General features: G+C 51.6%; 2 protein-coding genes and 1 long non-coding RNA gene across 10 annotated transcripts; 1 reads left to right on the top strand and 2 right to left on the bottom strand.

Annotated features, from left to right (window-relative positions):
• Positions 1–1,972: 1,972 nt before the first annotated feature.
• Positions 1,973–14,801, top strand: UBXN11 (UBX domain protein 11). Of its 8 annotated transcripts, XM_035562336.1 has the most exons (13): positions 2,096–2,125; positions 2,263–2,296; positions 3,282–3,382; positions 4,160–4,214; positions 5,259–5,335; positions 5,841–5,952; positions 7,363–7,580; positions 7,913–7,990; positions 9,359–9,479; positions 10,472–10,575; positions 10,811–10,878; positions 11,602–11,748; positions 12,666–14,801. In XM_035562336.1, exons 3-13 carry the CDS (start codon positions 3,299–3,301, stop codon positions 12,838–12,840), a joined length of 1,239 nt encoding a protein of 412 aa, XP_035418229.1. In that variant the 5' UTR covers positions 2,096–2,125; positions 2,263–2,296; positions 3,282–3,298; the 3' UTR covers positions 12,841–14,801. The 8 variants fall into 8 exon arrangements, with proteins under 8 accessions (XP_035418230.1, XP_035418228.1, XP_035418227.1 ...); XM_035562337.1 differs by lacking the exons at positions 2,096–2,125; positions 2,263–2,296 and adding an exon at positions 1,973–2,071; XM_035562335.1 differs by lacking the exon at positions 2,263–2,296 and having other exon boundaries at positions 1,984–2,117.
• Positions 1,974–5,342, bottom strand: LOC118255834 (uncharacterized). Its single transcript, XR_004781039.2, has 4 exons — positions 5,207–5,342; positions 3,170–3,334; positions 2,229–2,949; positions 1,974–2,122 (listed from the first exon to the last, which is right to left on the bottom strand). It is a non-coding gene; the product is annotated as an uncharacterized LOC118255834 (long non-coding RNA).
• Positions 14,451–16,568, bottom strand: SH3BGRL3 (SH3 domain binding glutamate rich protein like 3). The gene is made up of 3 exons (XM_035562356.1): positions 16,297–16,568; positions 15,764–15,931; positions 14,451–15,369 (listed from the first exon to the last, which is right to left on the bottom strand). Exons 1-3 carry the CDS (start codon positions 16,342–16,344, stop codon positions 15,304–15,306), a joined length of 282 nt encoding a protein of 93 aa, XP_035418249.1. The 5' UTR covers positions 16,345–16,568; the 3' UTR covers positions 14,451–15,303.
• Positions 16,569–16,602: the final 34 nt, after the last annotated feature.

Genomic DNA, 16,602 nt, shown 5'->3' with positions numbered 1-16,602 from the left:
TACGCACAATGCTCTTAAGCAAAAAAAAAAAAAAAAAAAAACCAAAACCAAAAACAAACAACAACAAAAAAAAACACTTAAAAAAGCAACATACAGTAGTATTTAAACTTTGCAGACTACAGTGGAAAGCTCCTAGTAAGACAGCCAGGGTTAAATTCCAATAGGAAATACAATGCTGTTTTCCTGCTAAAGGCAGAAATTCTCCCACCAGTTAACTGGTTAACCCCCCACGGTTACCCGTCTCCCAACTGCTTCCATATCCAAGGGACAGATCTGGCTGCCCCCCAGCTTTTGGAGTGCCCGAGCTCCCCTGGGCTGTGGAGTTTCTCTTACCAAGCAGAGGGCGAACAGGGCAAGCAGGAGGAACAGGTGGGCACGCTGGAGGGGCTGCATGGTCGGTGCTCGGCACACAGTTTGCTGTGACGCTTCCTCATCTGCTCGCGGTGATTGCAGTCGGAGGCTTTAAAGTGGAGCCGTGGCCCCATCGCACCAATCACACCTTCCTTCCCCATGCCACTGCTGCTGAGCATGCCTTGCCGCCCAGAAGGGCAGCTAGAATCAAACCCATGGCGATTCAGGCAATGCATCGAGAAGGCTGCTGATGCTGCAAGGGAGAAGGTTCACGGGATGACATGAGGGGCATGCAGGTGGGGATGATGTCCCAGCCCCTGTCTCCAGCAAAGGCAGCGAGCCTCTCGCCCTCCCATTTTCCACACCATATTATAACACTGCCTGCGGCACAACACCCCTGGGCTGAGGTCTGTCCCCATGGGGGTTTCTTGTCATGAGCTCCGTGCCTGTGTAGGACCAGTGCTTGTTACAGGTTAAAACCTCCTGCTGCACCAGGAGGGTTTGCAAACATCGCACCTGGTAACAAACCTCCTCCCCTGCAGCTCAGGACAGGAGCTGGGCTCAAGCTGTTGCTCTGAATTTTGGTTACAAACACAGATGACAGGAGGTCTGATCCAGGTAGTGGATGGGGATGATGCTTCCTTCCAGCCCCAACACCCTACTGCTCACAGCATGTCTCTGAGCTCCATCACCCATCTGACTTAAGACAGGTTGAAATAACTAAAGCTGACAAAATGTGACAAGCATGGGTGTGAAATGCACTTGTCTTGGTTTTGCAGTTGTGTAGCGCATGCAGTTGTGAGCCTAGTCCACCCAGCGCTGACAGCGCCTGAATGCAGCAGCACACCTTCGCTTTATTTAGTTCATCTTTGCACGGTACAGAATCGTCAAAATGATAGGCTCCTGCAGACAGCAAACGTGCCATAAAAAGTGCTGCTCCTCTCCAGGGAACGAGGCCGAACTCTGCACAGAGCAGAGAGACGTGGCGGTGGGATGGCGACATGCAGGCCAAGGGCCCTCTGGAAGAGCCACGGCCGCAGGCACAGGGTCTGGCTCAGCCGAACCCAGCTTTGAGCCAAAGAAAGGGAAAATTAGTGCAGCGTGCGATGCCTCTGGGGTGGCCTGCGGATGCAGACCATGTCCGTGGGAGGGCAGGGGCGCGCAGGAGGTGGCTAGGAAGAGGAAACGCCGGTTCAGCCGCCCTTCGCTGCGCCACGAAGCGTTGAGGGAACCCCTAAGCGAAAAACAAAAAGCTTAAAAATCGCCATTACGGGGCCGGTTCGCAGGGCAGGTCAGTTGGGCTGGGGGGCGGCGGAGCGGTGCACGCCGGGACTTGTAGTCCTCGAGCGGCCTCTCTGCCCCACGTGATCGGCGCCGAGCCAATCGCAGCGGCGCGGCGTCGCCGCGGCAACGCGCGGTACACAAGATGGCGGCGGGGCGCCGCGGGCCCGGGGTTCGCTGAGGGCGGCCCGGGGACGCCCCGCGGAGCCCCTGCAGGTAGCGGGGACAGCGGGGACAGGGCCCAGCCGGGCCTGGCGCAGCTGTGTGTGACTCTGCCTTTCCTCGCTCCAGCAGGGCAGGGTGGCTGTGCGGGACTCACCTGCTGCCAGCCCAGCGCTGTGCTCCGCTCCCGTTTCCACCTCTTTGCTCCCAGGCGGCCAACGCAGAGCGCGCCCCGGGGATCTGAACTGCTGCTGCTCGAGGCCAGGCGGAGCCGTGGGTGCGCGACCCCCCCGGCCGGAAGGCGAGCAGTTTGCACCGGGAAGGTGGGCTGGTGAGGAAAAGGGCTGCGGTTCAGGCGTGGTTGGGCAGCCTGCGCAGTCACGTTTAAAAAGTTTGCCTGTCAAGCAAACCTCCCCCCAGCTCAATGAACTTACCCTTTGATTCTACATGTTCTCTCTTCATTTTTAGAAAAAGGGCAGAGCTAAGTTGTTTGCGTCTTCTGGTAAGGCTTTTCTTACCACCTTACGTGTTTTGCAGCGATCGTGGCTCTTTCTCCTACATGTCCAAAATCAGATAAGTAACAAAGGGTTTCCACATCCTCAGCAACCCCTAGTGCACATTACAGCTTCATCGAGTTTTACAGTTCCATTTTAGGTCACATCCTTCCTATTAGATCTTAGAGCAAAAGCCGTCTTTCCACTGTCAGTGAAGGTTGCTGCTTCTGTTCCTCCCAGACTGAACTTTTTGTTAGCGCAGCTCGGTGTCACCGGTTTCAGCCTCACAGCGCAGTGCAGGATGCTCTGTATTAGCGTCATGGTCTCCTTCTGCTAGCCCCATTTTGTGATCGCTCTTTCTGGCTGCTGAGATCGTATGTTCCCTTGGGTCCTGTGCCATAACGAGTGCCCTCATACTCTTATTATTTTGCGAGTGCTTATGGGAGTGAACAGACTTGGGCCGTTCTGCTTTCTCCTCCCCTCTCGTTCCCTTAGCATAACCATCATGTTTCTTTACCTCCTTTTGGAGAAGTCATATGCAACATGCTGACCTGTTTTCTCTCTTCCATGCTCTTTGTGCCTCTTCTCAGGTGACAGCCTGTCTCCTTGGTCAAAGAACCCAGAGCAAGGCAGTCTCCCCTCCTGCTCAAGGGGGACGACACTGGGAAAGAATACACAGGGTGAAGTCCCTCAACGATTAGGGGGTTCTGGGCCATCACAGCTTCTCAGTGACAGTCTCGGGGACTCAATACCCCAGGCCAGGGCTAATTTGTGTGGTCTCCCTCTCACATACACAGGATGCTGTCAGTGATGCAGCCATCCCCCTACCCACCAAGGGATTTGTACCCAGTACCCAACAGAGGTCCACACGGGGTACTCACAAAGGTCCTGTGGCAGAACTGGAATTCTTGGATGGGGTCCCCTGTGGTGCAGATCTACCTCCAGTAGCAATTGCCCTTTTAGAGAGGTAACGTGCTATATTTGTGTTTTCAGGTGCAGCTCCTGCTGACATGGAACTCATGTCATCCATAATGCAAAAAATCAGTCTGTTGGAACAAAAAATAGATAAACAAGCACAAGAAATCCAACTGAAGGTAAAAACCCTGGCTTTTTCCAGGCCTGTTCTGTGTCCTGCTTTAACTGTTTGAGCCAAGGTAGCGATACACTTGCTCAGACATAGCCTGGTCTGTTAATGAGACAAATAACCCTTTGCAAAGCAACAGAGCAGTCATATCAGTCCTTGACATTGGAGATTGAACAGTCCTTGCTGTGCTGACCCTGCTGTGACTTTAAGAATTAATGACTCACTGCATCCTTCCACTGATATCATTATCTGTTTGACTTCGGACCTCTCTTTTCTTCCTTTTGCTTAGACAGTAAAGTCGTCCTGGAACAGGCCTCTTTGTAATGCTGCAGTTTAGAATAAATAGCTGTGGTTTTTTGTTGGTGGTTTGGTTTTTTGTTGGTTTTCTTTTTTTTGGGGGGGGGGTTGTTTTTGATTATTTGTTTTTAGAAAGAAGAGGGTGTGAAGATGCTGGTTTGGCTTCTAGATCAGCCACTTACAGCTCAGAGCACGAGCTGTGCCCGAGCAGGGAGTACAGGGACATGAGACCACATCTTTTGTGCAGATGGCGGCGAGGAAAATAGGTTCTCAATGCCCCTTACCTATTTTTGAAGCACTGTGTTATATCCCACCCCTCAGCTGAGCCTGATGATTTGTGAGGCGATACAGCCTTTCTAACCCTAATTTTGCCCATCTGAGAGAGTATGTGCAGCACTGACTCACCCAGCCAGGACTAATTATGCAGACTGCCTCAAGGTCCTGAAAGCAGAGGAGCTTAACAAGGTCATTATTCATTTTGATCCTGAAGGACAGGAGGATTGCTGAACTTGAAGAGAAAATGAAGACTCTTCAGAAAGGAGAAGGTAAAAAAAATTGTTCTGCCCTTGGCACCTTGCTCCTAGCTGTGGGAGAGTTACAGGTCTCCTGGTACTGCACCAGAACAGGCTTGGAGACCTTCCCTCTGAGCCATCCTTGCCTTAAAAGCCCAAGAGCCTCTTCAGTGAGCGAGATCAGTTACACACGTGGTGCTGTTTGCCAAGGTAGATTCTCACTTCATCAGTTACTCTGCTTTTCTGGTGCAGTGCAAACATTATTTCCTGACCTATTTTCTATGGCTTACTAAATTTCCATGAGCAAAAAACAACCACAAAGGTACCTGAGGATGGTCAGGAAAAAAAAAAAAAAACAGTAACCACTGCACAGTTCAAACAGGCTGAGAAAAAAAAAAAAAAAAAAAAGGACAACTCACAGCTAAGCAAAACCAAAAAATCTGCTTGCAGTTGCAGGTCCAGGCTCACTTGTCCTGTGAGGCAGCCTACCTCTAAATTGAGCCCAGCTTTGAGTGAGTCACTGGAGTTCTTTCACCCCTCTGTTCCTTGGAATCCAGTAACTCTCCAGCTGATCCCAGACATTTCCTACGATGGCTGAACTATCTTATTAGCACAAAGCTGCGGTGAATTCTCTATTTCCTGAGCAGAGAAAAATACGCCTATCAAACCACAGACACGTTTTGTACCTCATCGTACATTGTTCCAGCTATTAAGCCTAGGTTTCTGGACCCAGCTTTAGTGGACATCTGCTGACGTTCGGAGAAGTTTCTTATGACTAAGCCAAGCAATTCTCCTTGTATAATTGTGAACAGCACTGCTCACATCAGCTTCCCGCAGCATAAAACTTCACCAGCCTCGTTCACAACTATTTTTGAGAAAGATACGAACGGGCTAAAAGTGCTGCAAGTCAAGTTGTCAGGGATCAGCATGCAGAACTCACATTCAGTTCCTGCGTCTTACAGGCTTGAGTTCATTTATGGTACAGGCAGACTGCTGGGGCATCTGCACCGTGGGACATGCATTACCTGCAGCTCTTCTTTAAGGCTGTGCATAGAAAAACCAAGTCTTCCCTTTCAGATGCTCCTGACTCGTCCACAGCAGAGGACCTGGAAATGAGGTGCCTTCAGCTGCAGACCCAGGTCTGGGAGATGGAGGTGAGATGCCTGCTTCACTTGCTCTAAGCCATCTGCGTCTTTGGTTTGAGATTGTTGCAGTCCCAGACTGCTTGGTTCTTTTCAAGCTGCCACTTTGATAATCACAAATCTTCACCTCACCCCTCTGAAAAGAAAGAACAGGTTGGATGTGAACTACAAGGTAATATGTTATTATGTTTATTTTATACACAGACATTTAAGCCTCCTCCAAGCCTCTTCATTTTGATGTCAACGACCATAGAAATAGTCTATGCAGCTATTAGAGGCTTGGGAAACTACTGTATCACTACAGATAGTTTCATTCTCCCTTTAGCCTGGTACTTCTATTCTGTCAGAGAGTTTGTCTGTCTGCCAAAGCCAGGTAAACTTAAGAGAAACCTTCTCTTTCACTTCTGCTTCTGGTGCTCACAACTGCAGCCAAGTACTCTCAGGCTTCCATTTCTAGTTTTGTGAAGGTCTAGTTTTCTGTTGACCTGCAACACTGGCTCGTGCTTTCCTCTTACAGCGGTTCCTAAATGACTATGGTCTGATTTGGGTTGGAGAGAGGCATGAACAGCTGGAAGATTTACAGTCACTCAAAGATGAAGACCTGCCAGCAAAGAGCCTCTGGAAGCCAGGTAAAGCATCAAGGCTCTTTGCTGAAGCAACCACCCTAGCTCCCCTTGTGTGCTTAGAGAAGGTACGACACTCCTTAGAGCAGATAAGCAGACCATCAGAATTTGTGAGCCTGTGCTGGGTCTTCACATCAGTCCATGTCTCTGGGACAGAGACATGGAACAATTTAACAGGAGCTAGGCCAGGCAGAACACTGGTATTTTATATATCGATGTTTTATAAGCCCCATCTGAGGAAAGAGGAGAGAACCTGGTGGCTCAGCCATTTGGAAGAATACCCTCGCAGCAGCTGCTTCCTGGAGAGTTCACATACGCTAAATGTTTGAAGCTTGATTGCTCCAATAACACTGACGTAAAATGGGTGGAAAATGGAATCAGATGCTTTGTATATATAGTAGCTGTAGCAACTTACCCATATTGTCTGGCTCCATCAGAGAGTATTGTTTGCCTTTCCTCCCAGCCCCTATGTGAGTGGTTTAATTGGGACCTGATTGTGCTGTGTAGGATCCAAGCATATTTGGCAAAGGCTTCTTAGGAAGTGGTAACAGAGAAAAAACAAAATAGAAAAATACTTGGGCTATACAACCAATACTGCTTCCTAACTGCTGTACAAATATTAGCTAACTAATCCATCCCTCCCTTAGATGCAGACTGGGAAAGCAGGAGAAATGTTTTCATGATTTTCAGTTACCCTTTTTACAGGAGAATTTCCCCTCTCTTATTTAAGGCAGCTTTTTTTCTCACCTTTCTCAAATCTTAGAAAAGCAGAACAGAAAAACAAAGGGCATACCCTCTGCCTCTCATTTCCTCTTCTTATCTCATTCTTCTGTCCATCATAACACTTCTACCACTTTACCCTGCCACCCTTCTCAAACACTCAAACATCCTCAGCAGCATCCCAGCAAGAGAGAAATCTGCTTTAGAGGGGGAAATCTGCTGGTGACTGGGAGCATGCAGCCAGCTGTGTTTACACTGACAGTTTTTCATCAAGTCTGCCCTATTCCATTTATCCAGCCTAGATACCTAGTTCCTCCCTCCGTGCATTTTGTAGCACCACAATTAAGGGACAACATTTACGAAATCACAACCAAACACAAGCTGCTGAATGCGATTGCTAAACAGCTGGCTGCACCTTAGTTAGCAGCAGAGTTAAACTGGCTTGTAGGCAAGAGGGTTGTTTCTCTGCTGCTGTGCCTTTGTGGTTTTGCACACGCCCATGTAAACCTGGCAGCCCTGCACCACAGCAGGATTGTTGCACCACGCTTTGCAAAGGTATGAAAGGTGAAAAATGGAGGCAGCACTGATAGCCCCACTATGCTAGCATTCAAAGGCAAGTCAAACACATCCACCCAGAGGTGAAAGTGGCTCAGCTGGCATCTCCTTCCCTCCGTAACTCTGCTCCTTCTGCCACAGGTGAGGCAGTTGTTTCCAAACATGAGATTGATTTTGATTTAATCTTGGAAAACGTGAAGGATTTGAACGTGCTAGCTGGAGAAGGCATTTGTCAAATTGAGCACACGCCTCAGGGTGCCCGGCTGAGACAGCAAGAACCCCTCCCTCTTACGCTGTATCAGAATGGGATCGTCATGTTCGATGGACCCTTTCGGTCCTACGAGGAACCATCAGCACAGGTATGGAAATGTTTGTAGAGGAATTAATGAATCATAGCAGGGTGACTCTAAGCCTAAGTCTCAGGAAAGGGAATATATAAGAAGAGGGTGTGAGAGATCATCCTAAAAACGAGCAGCTACAGAAACCTCCAGCTTCTCACCCGTGTTCCTACTTGCATACCAGTCTAGTATGCAACCCTGTCATGATTTATTAAGAGATGAACAATCTGGGTCGTAGGTGCAGACATTTTGCACAGCAGTAACAACACAAACAAGAGCAGCCCAGGATGTAAATATTAGTCATCAGATAAAGAGAAAATTTGAGGTACGACCATGAGCTCGTTTTATTTCAGCAATGCCTGCAGGATATTATGGATGGCTATTTCCCTTCAGAGTTGCAGATGCACTACCCTGATGGCATCCCTTTTCAGGTAAGGAGTGCAAAGCCCTGTTCTCATCAAGTTTTTGAAAGAAATTGGTCTGCTTCCTAAGAAAATGGTTCCAGTTTCTTTCACTTTCACCAATCTTCTGGATGTTCCACACAACAGACTGAGTTTAAGGCTTCTAAACACAGCATGCAAGCAGCCAAGTTCTCTGCATGTGTGTCTTGGGGAAAGGGTGGCTAGGAACACACCTGTGAGCCGTTAGAGGAAGTGAGCATTTGCGCATCGGGACTGAACGGTTTCTGTGTCTCGGTGAATCTTGGCTCTGATCAAGACTTCTGAGAACATAACAGGCTTTGCAGAAGAGAAGTAGCATATGCAGCATCTGAAGAGCTGTGCAACAACAACAAAAAAAACCTCAACTAGTTCACCTGCAAGAGCTTTTAAAAACAGATTGAACAAGCATCTCTCAAGGAGGTTGTAGGGAGAGTTTATTTTGCCATAATTTAAATGGATTTAGGCACCTGAGGTTCTTCTGGGTCTTTTTTTTTTTTATTTCTCAGAAATAGCAAAAAGCTAAAGCCACATTTTCAGACAGCTTTAAAGGACTCTAAATTAGGCCTTCAAGTGCAGCTGAAATGTAATGAAACATAAGCAGGCAGGCCACAGGGGTGGCACACCTGCCCACCACCACGAAGAAAGCAGGACACATCTGCACAAGCAAGTAGAAGGTCGGAACAGCTAGCATGAGCTGGTAGGTGGGGTGGTTAGAAAATCAAATGGAAGAGGAAGGTCTGTGCAAGGTTCACGGGTCTGTGGTTCCCTGCAATACCCTTCATAGCTGACTACATCTGGAAACCACAGGGCAGTATCTTAACCCAGACAGGAAGACTGCCCCTATTTATACAGCTTTCCCCAGTGCTGGGGGCCTCAGGCTGGCACTCTCTGTCCCTTGATTTGTTGGAGCCTCCTGTCAGTCCCCACTGCAGCTTCTTCTACCATCAGCCAGAGCAATGCAAGTCTGACAGTAAATCCCTCTCCAACCCCAACCTGCTGGTTTCACATCCCTTCCCGCCCTAAGAGCATTATTAAGTGTGGAGACAGAGGAAAAGTCAGGTCCCAGCACATTTCTTACAACTTGTGGAAAGGGGGCAGCTGTCCGGCGCCTGTTGAGATGGATGAATGACTTGACGGGCCATCTTAGGGACCCGAGGGATCATCCAGGATTTGCTTTCTTAGCCTACAGGAGCTAACGGTACATTTCACTCAGTTTGGGCAGCTGGAGCAGCTTCCAAGGAAACATCTGTTTCATTTGGGGTTTACAGCTCCAGATTGTTGCTAAAATTTATTGTCTTCTGATACAGTGAGAACTGCAACAGTCAGATTTGCTTATAGCCGTTGGCCTTAATTCAACAGGTCACCGACAAAAGGGATGTGGTATTTCAGGAGGGAGACCTTCCAGGGAGTTTCCCTGGCCACGGCCAAGCGGTTGGCCATTCAGAATCACGCAAGGTGCAGGAAACCGACGAGATCCCAGGTAAATTCCTACACCTGCCTTGAAAATGCAGCTCCCAAAGAGGAGAATCTAAACCTTACCAGGGAAGTCCAACTAGCAAGAAGTGAATGTGTGGGGTCTCAAAGAAGAAGGCAACACTTCTGGGTCAAAACCCTGCACTAATAGCCCCAGTATTGCTTCAAAAATTAGGCACCAGCCAGCACACGTGGTGTCTTCTCACCATTAAGTCTTAAAGAATGAGGCATGACAAGCCACGATAGACTAGAAGATCAGTAGGTTTCCCAAAACGTATCTGGCTCCCACCTCTCTGAAAGCCCAGGCTCCTTCTAGCTTCACCCTTACCATCAAAGGATGTCAAGGGAACCGTGCATACCTGGGCAAGAGTAACTTGCAACCACTCCAGTTCTCCTACAAGCTCATTCCATAAAGGGGGACGTCTTCCAGCTAGACCAATCTTAGCTGTTCTGAATGAATGATTCCTCTTCAGACTTTCATGAGAGGATATGAGACATGAGGTCAGGCCTCACATTCCTCATTTTGCTTCTAGATTCTAGCAACCTGCAAAGCGGAGCAATACCTGTTAGATACTGTCACTGCCTGGAAAGCCAAATGCAGTGGAAAAAAAAATAATTGCCCAGTGACACCACAGAAAGATGAACTCATTCCTACAAATACACCCTTACAAGATGAAAACCATTTCCAAGCCTGTAAAGTCATAGTTTCAGTTTTTTTCTGTTCACAGCAGGACTAACAAGGAATCTGCCTGTTGTACCTCACAGGTGTGAGCTCAACAGGCTGCACAGTCACTCACTGGTTACGTTGACAAACATTAAGTGGGCCAGAGAGCAGGACAAGCTGCTGCTGGGTAGACCAAGAGCCACCCTCTGCCTAGCTAGGGGAGGTTAGAGCTCTCTCTATTGGCTGATCTGGTGCCTTTTCACCAAATCAGTCTATTCTGATGGAGAATCGTCAAAAGGACTGTACACACACACATCTCCCTTCTGCTCTGGCAGGTCCCAAACCCTCCTCGAAGCAGTTTCTGAACAAACTTTCTAAGTCCTCAGTCCCTGGAGGAGAAGCGATCAACATCCGAGACTCAGTCAGAGCAACACAGCAGGTATGAGCGGGCCCCAACACCACCCAAACGAGGCTGGCAGCGATTCCCTGGGCTCAGTGCCCTGCACAGTATCGTGTACCCCTTTCTCAGGCCTCTCTCAGCTCTGTGTAACCTTCTCCTCCCAAAGAGGCTCCACCAGAGCACACGTGGCACTTTGGCACCTGCTCCCGGGTTTTCCTGGCGCTGGTTTGTCTCTGTGCAGGGGAGTCAGTGGTGACACTCGGTTTGGTTTCAGGGCTCTGATGAGATGTGGAGCAACAGAGAGATCTTGGTGGAGACACCCAGACTGTCTGCCCTGAAGAGGTACAGGCACAGCCCCGCCATCCCTGCCTCGCCACGCTCTCATCTTCCTCCTATTCAGTCACTGCAGGTTTTTTTCAGGGGGTTCTGTCGGGCAAGTCCATTTACTTCCTCATTTATCTTGTACCTTGAAAATCATTCAAAAAAAAAAAAAAAAGGCCAAGTTTGGTCTTTTGGGAAGAACCTTCCTTCTTTCACATCTCTAACAAAAGCTCCTATTGTCTAAAGCGTTACTTACTTATTGCAGCAAAATACTTTTCCTGACAGCAAGCCAAGGCTTAAATATTTAAAACCATCCAAAAAGCTGTTTGCTAAATGGGAGAATCCCTCCAGGAAACTGATGTGCAAGCGGGAGGTCACACTAACAGCACTTTTTCCACTCCTAGGCTTCCACGCAAGACAAGACCCAAATAGCTGATGAAAAAACCCCAAGCAGATTATTTTTAATCAAAAAAGTAGGGCAAAGATCTTACCAGACAATCTTGATCTAAAATAAAAAAGCAAAAAAAAGGTCAACAACCTTCTTTTCCAGGCACATTTAAGCAGTGAAAGCAAAGCAGCAGTTTGGTCTGTGGGTCAGTTTGCTTGCCCCCAGTCAGGCCATGCCACTCCTAAATGAGAAGCCCCCCCTCCCCAATTCAATTACCCCAGCACACCAGAGGCTCTGCCTGTTAAGAAGAGCTCGCGATCTCTGCTCCTCAGCTAAAGAGGCTTTCTGCCCTCCAGGTTAAAGAGGACCGAAGAGGCTGGGGCTCCTGCCCCTGAAATCTGCACTCTCCGCATAAAGTCTGAGAGCGGGGAGCAGACGTACATCGTGAGGATGCTGTTCACAGAGACCATAGGGGAACTGCGCCAGCATCTTGCCCGTGCCAGGTAGGGCAAAAACTTCCTCCCTCCTTGCTCCCCAGCCCGCTCCGTCACGCCCCAGGGAAGGCTTTGCAGCTGCTGCTCAAGGCTCTGGAGCTGTGCTTCGAGCAGAGCAGCCTGCACTGAGCTGAAGGGCTCATTCCCAGACCCCAGGAGGTCCTGGGCACCCTCTGCTGCTGCTTTGGCTTCTCCCAACACCAGATGTGCTCTCTAGCACCATTGCCAGGGTTTTAGCTTGGAGTATTTCAGAGAATCATAGAACATCCAAGTTGGAAGGGACCCATGAGGATCAGGGTCCAACTCCAGGAACTCCAGCTCCTTTTTAATACCCACCTTTGACAAAAAGCCGACACATCAGAAGAGATGCCGCTTGTCCTCTCAGAACTGCCACCTTGCCCAGGTCCATCACTGCCCTCGCTTCCTTCCAGCTGCTCAGCAGCACTCACTGGCCTATCGCCACCATTCCCAAGGTGTTGGCGCAGACTGGAAGCTGAGCTGCTGCCTTCAGGCCAGCGGATGGATCAGCTGCTGGACAAATGCCATCCCTCGCTCAGCCAGCTCGATGTCCCAATGCACTTAATACTGCCCAGAGGCTCACGCATCCCCTTGGGGACCATTCCGCATGGCTGTGGGGATCCCTTTAGTCTCCCCTCCTGTCACAGGCCGCAGCCCTGGCCTCTGTCTGAGCCCACAATGAGCTCACTGCTGGGATGTAACGGCCTCACTGCAGCTGGGGAGCCTGGAACAGCCGCCCTGCGCCTGGCTGCGTGCAGTGAGGGCAGGAAGCCTTGTTCTGCCTGGCCTGTGCTCGAGAAGCAGCCTCTCCCTCTGCTCTTATGTAACTGCAACTGGATTAGCCAGAGCATCTCAGCAAAACCTTGGGGGATCTTGTGCATAGGAAAGATTGCGCTGTTCTTTCCTAGGGGTGGAGACTCCAGCTCGTATGAAATCATCAGTACCTTTCCCCAGCGGGTGTACGCAGACAACTCCAGGAGCCTGCAGGAATGCGGCCTGATCCCCCGTGCCTCCTTGCTGCTGCGGAGAAGAGACCCCCTCCCACGAGAGGGGCAGGGCTGTACGCACCATAACAGCTCCTAGAGCTGCTGCCCTTGCACTGTGAGCTGTGTTATAACCTCCCCCTGGCTGGCAAGAGCAAGAGTTGTCTTTCCAGATCCAGTTTCATTGCGCCGTTAGCTGGGACAGAGAGGAGGGCTCCTGCTTTGGCCTCCCTTTGGCACGGGGTGCCTGCCACATGGCAGCCCCAGTCTCCTGCTGCCTTGTGGGTGGGTGTTCTTCCCCAGGCAGTTGGGTTCCTAACACAGGGGATTTCTGTCAGCTCAGAGACCTGGTTTCTCACCTCTGCTGAAGGTTATACGGGCTGATCCCTGCTCAGGAAGACTGGCAGCTTTACACTGGTACTGGGGCAGTCACTGGCTGGGCTCAGGGACTCTGTAGCAGCACTCCTCTCCGGGCAGGACAGGCAGCCAGCCAGGGCCAGCCTGCTTTCCACACTGCTGTTCCCCCGAGATTTCATCTGCATTTACACCGCGAGAGAAACAGGCTCAGTTATATGGTCTCGAGCAATGGCCTTGGGCCACTGCACTGCTGGGACTGAGCCAGACCCAGTGCAGCCAGGAGATCCTGCGACTGGGTTTCCCGTACGTGAACAGCTTCTGCCCTTGGACAGCCCCCAGCTCCAGAGGGGCTGAGGCTCACAGCTACACCGAACGAGCCTGCCGTGGCCCTGAGCTGCTGGCCTTCCTTCCTCCCAGCCCGCTGCAACAGGACACCGTGTCATCGGAGAAGAACATAATCCCTCCGGTTCTTCCCTGCTGAACCCCGAGAGTAAACCATCTTCCCCTCCTGTGGGCTGGGGCTGTGCTCTGCAGGCCCCTTTCCCAAGACATTCTTCCCATTTCGGCTCCAACAAGTTCCCACTTGACTCCCAGCTGACAACACTCCCACTCGTGCAAGGCAGCACCTTCAGGCAGGTTCCCCTTTAGCAGAGGCCCAGCACATGCTGCCACCCAGCCCTCATTAAAGGCTCCCAGCATCTATTTAGTTGCAATTTCCACTTCTGTAAACTTCGAATTAGCTACGGAAGGAGGCAGGATCCCCTGAGCACTTCCTGGAACTGCTCTGCCTTCCCCAGGCCCCTCTGGCTGGAGCGTGGCCGTGCACTGCTCATACGGGAAACGCCACCAGCACGGGCCAGCTGCTTCCACAGGCTCCCTGTGACCAGTGACTCAGTCCCTGCAGCTGTAAATGAGCTTCCTTCTTTTTCCACCTACAGCACGTACAGGAGCGTACCAGGGACCCTCCTACAGAGCAGCCTTTTCCACTGCCCCTCTGCTGTGAGCCAGTCTATAAACCACCAGGGAATTTTTACGCTACAGGTTTGTTTTTTTTCCCCATGGGTCTGTCTGAAGCTGTCCCTCCCCCACGCTGTCGTTCTTACCCCACGCAGGAGAGGGCTGCTTGAGAGGTACCTGTCACTACTGCACTGCAGGGGATTCAGACAGGTCCCACGAGCCTTTGATTAGTGGCAGCAGTCTGAGGTGTTAAGGTCTTTGTGTCAAGCTGAAGCAGCGAGTACAACTGACTCAGCTCCTCCGAGCTGGAACTGACTCGGAATCGTTATGGAGGATGATGTTTAACCTGTAGTCAAGATAAAACCAATTTAAAAGAAACCCACGAGTACCAACACAAAAGGTACAGTAACGTTTAATAGCATCTCGGAAGACGACACTGGTTATAAACTTGCTTTTTGGCAGGAAAACAAAATGCACTTGGTCCAGGTTGCAAAAAGCCAACTCAAAAAGGAAAGGTAAGACAGCTGGAGCATCAGCTGTTCCGGAGCAGCCCTGAGCCATTAATGCTCACGAGGGAGCCCTTGCACTGCAGCAGAGGGCACCGAGGGAGCAGCACAGGTCCCAGTTTTGGGCCTATCCATCCCCCTCACGCAGCCTGCCAAGGGACACGAGCCCTACACCTCAGCCCCAGCCTGCTCCGTGGTGGGCGGTCAGACCCAGCTTTGTGCAGTATTTCTGCATTAAATTAAAACAAGACAAAAATTAGTCACCGTAATTCTGTGCAGTTGGGATTAAAAAAAAAATAAAGGAAGTGAGGCAGCAGGATTTACAATTGTAACAGCAACTGGGGGAAGTGGGAAGTAACATGCAACCTTAAGCCCTTCCCTCCTAAAGCAGAAGCTCTCCCTGTAGAGGAGAGGGCTGACGGACAGCTGCACTTCGCACAGCCCGAGAGGCTTTGCTGTTTACAGAGGCACTGGAAGCTGCGGAGTGAGCCAGGCCCAGCTTCGTTCAGAGGCCATACGCAGCAAGCGTCAGACTTTCTTTGGATCCCTCTGAGATGATATCGGGGTTAGGCAGGAGGGAATCGTAGGCAGCTGCAAGGAGGAGTTTTGGTCGTGGGGTTTCCCTGTGCTGGGATACAGGTCATGGTGCCAGGACAGTGCTGACAACCTGGAATTGAATGTGGTCAGAGATGAGGGTGCTCAGGAATGCAGGTAGAGTCCAGGACGGGAGGGGAGCCCGGGGCTCAGGCCAGCTTCAGGAATTCCTGCAGGGTGTTTTGTTCCACCGCTTCCACAAAGAGCTCGTAATCCTGCAGGGAAAAGCCACGGGGTTGCTCGCAAACAAGAGGCACGCAGCCCAAACACTCGTGCACTGCACGCTCCCTCCGATCAGGCAGTGCGGGATCCCCTGAGCACGCAGCCCAAACTGGTGCCAGTCGGAGGGAGGATGACGGGGCAGGGCCAGCCCCGCACGCTGCAGCCCCACTGCCCGGGGTCCCCCGATTCCCAGCACGGGTCCCATTTTTGCAAGCCATCGTGTTCCAAGCGCACGTTACCCCAGCCCACGCCCGGTCAGTGTACCTCATGGGAAATGCCTTTTAGAAGGCATTCTGACACCACTTCGAGCAAAAACAAGGGCACAGGATTATTCCACACCCCCCAGCTTTCAGGGTACCTATCCCCAGGGCAGCGCAGGAGCCTTACCCCGCAGTAGTGGTCTCCGTTGACGATCTGGGGCGGGATGGCTTTGGGGTTGCCCGCCTTGGCCCTCATCTCCTCCCGAAGAGCATTGTCCTGGGAGATATCCACCAGCTCGTACTTGATGTTTTTCCCATCGAGGATTCTGGTCACTTCACTCTGTTGGGATTTGATCTGGAACCCCGGGTGAAAGAGGCACGTTATCAAGAACCGGGGAGGAGCTCAAAGGGTAAACACACACCCAGTGTGCCAGAGACGCTCAGCGCACAGAGCTACCACTCCTTACGGGCCGCAGTCCACCCTACACCTGGCCAGGGGGCTCAGCCCTCTTTCTAGGGGGGGACACGCAGCACAGAGCCGAAACCCAGGCGGGCGGGGACCGGGCACTGGGTGATGCACGGCAGGAGGCTGCAGAAGGAACACCCAGCCTGGGGCGGCGTGGGGAGGCTCACAGCTCCGCGGGGAAACGACAACCACCCAGGAAAGGGACCCCCGGGGGCGCCCAGCCCTGCCCCACCACCACCCCACGCCCCGCTCACCTCCCGGGAGCCGGTCACCGAGGTGCTGTAGACCTTGAGGGTGCTCATGCTGCGATCGCGGCCGCTCCCTGCGCGCAGCCCAGCGGAGGGAGGCTCGGAAGGCGGGTGCTGGCGGCCCCTCCGCCGCCCTGCATGTGACTGCGGGGACCAATGGGGCCGGCGGGCCCGGGCATGCGGTGTTAGCGGGGCCGGGACGGCAGCAGCCCTGCCCGGGAGCCGCCACCGCCCCGCCACCGCCCCGCCGCGCCCCGCCGCTCCCCAGCGAGCGCAGCGCCGAGCGGAGCCCCCCCCCCGTCCCCCGGTCCT

The sequence above is a fragment of the Cygnus atratus genome, chromosome 23, assembly GCF_013377495.2.
Source record: "Cygnus atratus isolate AKBS03 ecotype Queensland, Australia chromosome 23, CAtr_DNAZoo_HiC_assembly, whole genome shotgun sequence".
Lineage (NCBI taxonomy): Eukaryota > Metazoa > Chordata > Aves > Anseriformes > Anatidae > Cygnus > Cygnus atratus.
This window is presented reverse-complemented; position numbering and strand designations above follow the sequence as displayed.